Source organism: Aulostomus chinensis, chromosome 22 (assembly GCF_037954235.1).
Source record: "Aulostomus chinensis isolate RoL2024-O1b breed Wild chromosome 22, RoL_Achi_v1.0, whole genome shotgun sequence".
Taxonomy (NCBI): domain Eukaryota; kingdom Metazoa; phylum Chordata; class Actinopteri; order Syngnathiformes; family Aulostomidae; genus Aulostomus; species Aulostomus chinensis.
The window spans coordinates 19,567,731-19,575,000 of NC_141341.1; the positions used below are offsets into that span (position 1 = coordinate 19,567,731).

The window sequence follows — 7,270 nt, forward strand, 5'->3', positions numbered from 1 at the left end:
GCATTTTTATTAGCAGGCAAATTTATTCCAATCAATAAGTCTCAAAATTTGTGCTTTTCTGTGAGCGTTGTTGTTCTTTACACGAGTAGAACAACCCAGTGCCAACAATGGGGGGCGTCCTCCTCCTGTCCGTGGCTGCTGTGCGCCCAAACCCTTGGTTATACCTGCAGCCTCAACCACCAGCAGTTCTACTCCTTTTCTCATGACCCAGTCAAACTCCACAAAGGTTAAAGTGTATCGTTGACTCCAAACGTTTGTCCTGTCTGAAGTGTCCTTCTGGCCGAGGATTCGGAGCTGTTTGAGGTAGTTTCACGAGTTGAATATCTCTGATCGCATCTAGGAAAGACAGAGAAGCGTCCAACAGGCCGAGGAGTTCGCGAGGAGTCTCCGGGTGGCTGTGCAGAGGTCAGACCAACTTCTCTGAGCTCAGACGAGAGCGAAGCAGTGATGTCAGTCTGCTCTGCTCCCAAGAAAAAAAGCTTCTCGGCTCAGTCTTCCATTTTTTATACACGCTGCTATTTTTGTGTGAGAAAGAGCTTTTCCTCCAGTTGCTGCAGTCCCACTCTGACCCATATTTCTATGTCCATGCCTTGTAGTGGCTAATAAATTAAAATTTGAATATTACAGCCAAGTTGACCTCAGTGGTGGAGGTCTGAAACATATCAAAGCAAACACTCCGACCTGATTATGACTCATTTATTCTGCAGCTTTCTCTCCCTCAAGTGTCCTTTAGTGGCTGTTTGCATTCTTTTATAAATCAAATCTAGAATAAATCAGGACCCTATTTTCAAGAAGCATTTTTCTATTTCAGTTTGTAAATTTAAATCACACTGAGTGATGTGCAGTCCAATAAAATGCTGTTTTATCTTTCCTGCCTTGCTATACCTGCTGAGGTGCAGGTCCCCTCCACCTTCACCTGGCTGTGTAACACCAGCTGGTGTAAGGGGACGGCTGCTGGACCCCAGTCAGACACAGCAGGGAGGCAGGAATCACCGAACTTGATGGATTTAATAATCATAATAAAGCCAAAACTTTCTGTACACGAGAACAAAGATAAAACTAAAAGCCAGACTCAACCAGTAACTCAAGAAACAGGTGAAGAGACCAGGAGCAGGTCAGGACTTCCAGGGCCTGGGCTGGAATGAGCTGGAGACCTCAGGCAGCGGGCCTGAGACTAGAAGGACAAGCTGCTTTGGAGAGGTGGACCCTCAAGCAACCTTGATACCGGAGCCTCCAGGGACTTGGACCGCTGTGGGGGCGTGTTGCTGCTGCTGCTCCGTTGGTTCGCCGGCTGCAGCACCACTAATGACAGGCTTCAGGCTGCGGCTCAGCAGGAACAGTCAATAAAGGAAGTTAGCTGACTAACGACAGCTCCTTCTATCAGCTCGCACCTGGACTCAGGTGGATGTCAACTCTTCCGTCCAGTAAACAACAAAAACACTGATTCCAACACATAATTTAGTCAAACAACCCAGCGAGCCCCCCCCCCCCCCTCCCCTGTATGCAGACCTACCTTGCAAACAACTCATTCACTGTGCAGAGGCCTGTTAAACAGTCACAGTCTTGCTACCAACTCTCGGACTCGTGGAGTTTCTTCAGTTGTGTCTGACAGTTTTGTACTGAACAGGGGCAACAAAGTGGGACTTAAACGTCTCATCAAATGCACCCAAGCATGTACATGACTGGAAGAAGCGCTCCATCCAGGACTATGTTGAGGTCCCAGTGGCCAGGAGATGTGTCTGAGGTTCCTTCAGTGGTCATCGGTGGAGAGAACCATGCATGAACCTACAGTCAGAGCCTCTAGTCTTGGTGGACCTGGGGAAATTTCACCAGTTGGTCTGCGGCCTGATGCTGATCTTTTTTGGCTGACTCCTTCCATTTTTTTGTGATGAACCCAGACAAGAAGGGAGGAGCGGACAGTTCATCTGTCTGTTCATCCAGCACCCCTCCTCAGAGTGGAGCAGCCCTTACACATCTGTGCTGTGCCTGGGTCAAACCCGTCTTCAAGGACCCGTGTAGCTTTGCTCAAGCTTGGAAATGTTACCTGAAAAGTGTCCACTTGATAGTGAAGCACATCTGTTAGAAGCTTGGGGCTCTGAGTTTGAATACGTCAGAGTTGAAGATCGTAGAGCTGCAGTGAAAAGTTGCAACACATGAAGGACGTGCAGCTGGGGCGAGCTGACCTTATACCAGCAGGGTTGTCAGACTGCTCAAGTCCTCATTCACCCCTTTTTAATAAGAAGAAAGTCAGTGAATTGATCTGGAAGCGGCTGCCATCTCTCATGGAAGCTCACTCACTGATGAAGTGGAACTGCTGCAGTACCACCTGGCTTCTCTGATGACGGGTTTGAAAACAGCTGTTCCATCATTCCAGGAGCTGGGAGCCGTCTCCACTCCCAACATCAACTAGAAGTCTTGCAAAATCGAATATGAACAGAGGAAAACTACCATTAATCACTGAAGCACTTTTGAATAACTCTCGATTTGCTCGATCAAACTCATATTTCCGACCTGCCCGTCCCTTGGTGTCACAGAGAGGAGGAACTGGAAGTAGGCCAGCCGTTTGCTGTGGTGCGCAGCACCTGTGGGTGATAGCAGGATGTTTCTCTCATCTTGTGGAGGACTCAGACACCGTCAGTGGTGTGGTGAAGAAGAGGCACAGCCCCTGTTTGCTGGTCAGTCTTGAAGATGTGGGACCTCCTTGTGGCCCCACCCTGTCATGGAGTGCTGAGGTGGTTGCTAGTGTTGCTCTGAGTATCACAGAAATGTTCCTGCAAGTAAGAGCAATTCTGCTTGAATGTCAGCTTTCACAAGCAGGGTCAGTGGCTCTGACTGCAGCCACCAAGCCACCATCATGACTGTGCACCGTGGCTGCAAATGGAATCTTACTGTCCCTCTCTTCAGTGCAGATCCTGCAGCTGAAGGAGGAGTGACACTAGCAGAGGGCCGTGGAACAGCTCTGCAACAGCAAAAGGACTCCAGTCCCCCATCACATCATCCGCATCACTCCTCTTCTCCTCCCTCTTCATGCACTCGAGCAGCGATGACGTTTGCCATCAAGCTCTGCTGGAACCTGTCAGGCTCCCAGTGTCTTCACAGACTTTGATTGCAGTCTAACCTGCTGGTGTCTCCAGTCAAGTCAGTTTTATTTCTACAGCACCAAATCACAACAAAAGTTCTCTCATGACCCTTGACAGGGAGAGCAGGTCTAGTGCCACACTCCCTCTATGAATTTACACCCAGCAGCTCTCCATCAGCAAGCAAGCACTATAGAAATGATGGAAGACACAGAACAACAACTAATCATCCGTGTTCATGCTTTCAGTTCCTCCGTCTGTGTTTGTTTATGCAATTTGTTTGTTCGTTTTGTTTAAGTAATAAAAGGCCATTATTTGTCCATGACAGCTTGAATCTTTGAGGTGTTGCATCACTTGTAAAGATGCATCTGAAAGGAGGAAGGACCTTCATCATGGAGCTGCAGGACTGAAACGCCTGAGATCACAAACGACTCAGTCAGCTGCAGGGACCCGAGATCCACCGCCACCAAACTATCATTTACACTCAGGCGCTTTGGAGGGCCAGCAAACGGACACTGAGGTGTAAAGACGTCTGTTTACAGATCTGGTGTGTGTCTGTGAACATGTTTCTCCTCTCATGTGAGCAGCACAGCCAGTCAGGCCTGAGCACACGCTGAACCTCCCGATCGTCTGTGTAGACGCTCTGGAACCACAACACATGTTCATCCTCAACACGCTACTGCTGCTGGGTCCAACCTCACTGTTTGATGTACAAGGATCAGTGCATGTTCAGTAAGTACGTTGATGGAGGTAACAACATTCACACAAATGCAAGTCATGAGGAGAACATCAAGGGTGTTGATGCAACTGGAACATCAGGGTTCAGCAGCAAAGCTGTGACGTTTCAGATGAGTCAACCCTGAGAAATGAGCCGCCCTGAGCTCCAGAGAAAGACACGCCAGACGGAACAGCAGCACCGCTCACCTGAGAGGCCAGCAGTCGCCCGTCTTCGTCTATTTCCAGATTATTCAACTCCAGACTTTTGCTGCGTAAGTGATGAGGTCTGACGATGACTGCGACAACAAACTGGGCTGAAACCTCACAACAAGTCTGAGGGAAGGAGCTGATAGGACGAGAGGGACGGGAGCAGATGACCCGACAAGAAGGAGGGAAAACCAGCAAAGACGGGAAGAATGCAATAAGGGAGCAATTTTAAAAATAAAACAGCAACCTTCCACCAAAGAGATTTTGAGCTCAGATAAGATGAGAATTCAGGACTGGAAACTGAGGAAAACAAGCAAAACAAAGATCAAAACTCAGGAGAACTGAACTCGAGATCACACGAGCATTCAAAGTTAAAATCCGCCTCTTGAATGCAGTCTCTCCTCCCAGCGGGCTGCTCATCCAGTTGTGGAACTGTCCAGTCGTGGATGTTGTCCTCAGCTCACCAGTCCCACATCTGAAGTTGGAAGTTGGATGGTAAAGTAGAATAGAAGATAAGGTCTGGACCCGCTGCTGCTCCTAGAAGCAGTAGAGTGCAGGACACGACCTTTAGCCTGAGCAGCAGCAGGCAGCTGTGTTCAGTGGGACGGCGACAGTCAGCACTGCTGGCTGGACGCGTCTGGTTGGGCAGGGACACGTGTTCAGGTGATCCAGACCCAAAATACAAGTTTCATGCACCTGGGAATTGACCAGTGACCAACAGATCCGCTCATTCAAAAGACACACATTGTAACAATCAAAATACTTTGTCTGCTTGGCTTTTTGACCTAAACGTTTGTATTTCCATCTGTCTGATAAATTCTTATAAATCCTCACATCGCAGCTGGTGAGTGGAGTAATTGGCTGTCTTTTGTCTCTGTGTCTCAGTTGTCCTACGGTTCCAGTTCTCCAGCTCTGTCCAACCGCCAGCGATTTCCCACCTTCTTTCGTACTCATCCCTCTGCTACGCTGCACAACCCCACCCGAGTCCAGCTCTTCCAGAAGTGGAAGTGGACCAAGATTGCCACCATCCAGCAGACAACAGAAGTGTTCACATCTGTGAGTGAAGCGCGATGAAGGGATCGGTGTCCTCGCAGTGTTACCCTAGACGGAGATTCTCAGCCCCATCTGTTCCATGCTAGAACCTCATACAGGCGAGAGGTTTAGCGATTGCAGCCTTCCAGCAAGAAAACGATATCCAAAGTCACATTTGCTAAGTGATGTTTATCAGAACACAAATGTGTTCAGCTCTAAAATCACCAGCTTTGTCAATGCACAGTTGGTCGATTCTCGGTTTGGATGAATAAGCCTCACGGAAATAGCCAGAATGAAATCTGACGACTCAGCCAAACACTGCCACAAAGCATCACATGGACTTTCTGTAGATTTTGCTAAAAAGAAGGAACAATGGGTGGATCAAGGTGGGAACAGTCAGGATTGATTGTGTTGTGTTCAGATCAAAGCAAAAAGTGGGGCAAAGTGAAACTGAATCCAGTTTTACTTGCACTTGTAACTGATGGGCGTAATGGGAGTCAGCAAAAGTAATCCACTACTGACTGACCTCAGCAGATCACACGTGTGCTTGATCATACACACGATTGTAATAAAGACCATAGGATGTCCATCTTAAAGGCTCCGTAAACGCTCCCTCCCTGATGTCACGGTGACGCTTGAAACAAGGCTGCTAGTTAATGCCTAGTCACACATGAGTGCTGAACCGAGTCTCACCTGAGCATTACGAACCATGAGTGCTGAACCAAGTCTCACCTGAGCATTACTAACCATGAGTGCTGAACCGAGTCTCACCTGAGCATTACTAACCATGAGTGCTGAACCGAGTCTCACCTGAGCATTACTAACCATGAGTGCTGAACCGAGTCTCACCTGAGCATTACTAACCATGAGTGCTGAACCGAGTCTCACCTGAGCATTACTAACCATTTATTTGTTCTTTAGGAGCCTTAGCACCCCTTTTCTCAACGCTGTAACAGTGGTTAACGCTTAACTAAGAGTTAATCAGGTTAACTAAGCATAACCAACCATCATTAATATAACTTTATTATAATCATCTGTTGATTAATACCACAGCATCCCTCATTTGTTTAACTCTGTCTCTCTTTTCACCGGCTCTTTATTCTTTCTGTCCATCATCTCCCTCCAGGTCATGCTCTTACCTCTGCTTTGTGTGTGTGTGTGTGTGTGTGTGTGTGTGTGTGTGTGTGTGTGGACAGACTCTAGATGATCTAGAGGAGAGAGTAAAAGAAGCAGGGATTGAAATCAGCGTTCGCCAGAGTTTCCTCACTGATCCTGCAGTGGCTGTCAAGAATCTGAAGGTGACCCACATTCCTCTCACACATCCACCAACACAACACAACACAACGCAACGCAACGCAACGCAACGCAACGCAACGCAACGCAACGCAAACCCGGCTGCATGTCTGGAGCTTTACCTTTGACCCCGGCCTCTCATATCCTCGCGGGGTGATGTTTTACTCTCCCCTCCAGGTGGCAACTTCCTGTGTAGCTGCCAGTAATCCAGGTGACAGTGGTGATGATGTCATATGTGATGTGATGGGTCATGTTGTTAGTTTAGTGACCAGCCTTTGCTTTAAGTGTTGGAAGATTTTTATTTTTCTTCTAGGACAACAGGTTCACTTTCTGTTCCCTCTGTTATGATTCGGTACAAAAATTACTCTTCAAATTTATAAGCCTCTGTCAAAATAGTCATTTCCTGTCTGATGTAGTTAGCCTAGCTTAGCATAAAAGCTGGAGGAAACAGCGAGCCTGGCTCTGTCCAAAGCTCAACACCACCAGCTCAGCACCACTCGGAGTTGAGCTGGTGGTGTTGATGTCTGGACCGTGTTGGTCAGGGTTGGATAACCAGTTTGTAGCTGGGGAGTGCCATGTGTCTTCCTGGATGTTGAACGCTGCAGACGTCCCATTAATGGGCTGCTGGACTCACTGGTTTACTATCCTCTCATTTACTGGACCTCTTGATTGGCAAACCTCCCCGTCCCTGCTGAAAAAACAACAGCTGTCAGTGTTGAGTTCCTGTGAAAGCTGCTCCCACCTGGCCAGAGCGCGCAGAAATAAAACGCTTGTGGGAAGGATGTGAAGGCCAAGTACTGCAAATGATGGGACCTCTGAATCTGCCCTTTACCGCCTAACACACACACACACACACACACACACACACACACACACACACACACACACACACACACACACACACAAACACACACACACACACACACACACACACACACACACAC

General features: G+C 48.1%; 1 protein-coding gene across 4 annotated transcripts in view; it reads left to right on the forward strand.

The window, feature by feature from the left end:
- gabbr1b (gamma-aminobutyric acid (GABA) B receptor, 1b) overlaps positions 1-7,270 on the forward strand; it is a 166,288-nt gene that overhangs the window by 94,573 nt on the left and 64,445 nt on the right. For all 4 annotated transcript variants that reach the window (XR_015111107.1, XM_086192479.1, XM_086192480.1 and 1 more), the window contains exons 9-10: positions 4,887-5,057; positions 6,230-6,331. Coding sequence is in view for 3 of the 4 variants with exons in the window: in XM_086192479.1 (XP_086048605.1) it covers positions 4,887-5,057; positions 6,230-6,331 (273 nt within the window). In the remaining variant the exon portion in view is untranslated. The remainder of the gene's footprint in view (positions 1-4,886; positions 5,058-6,229; positions 6,332-7,270) is intronic.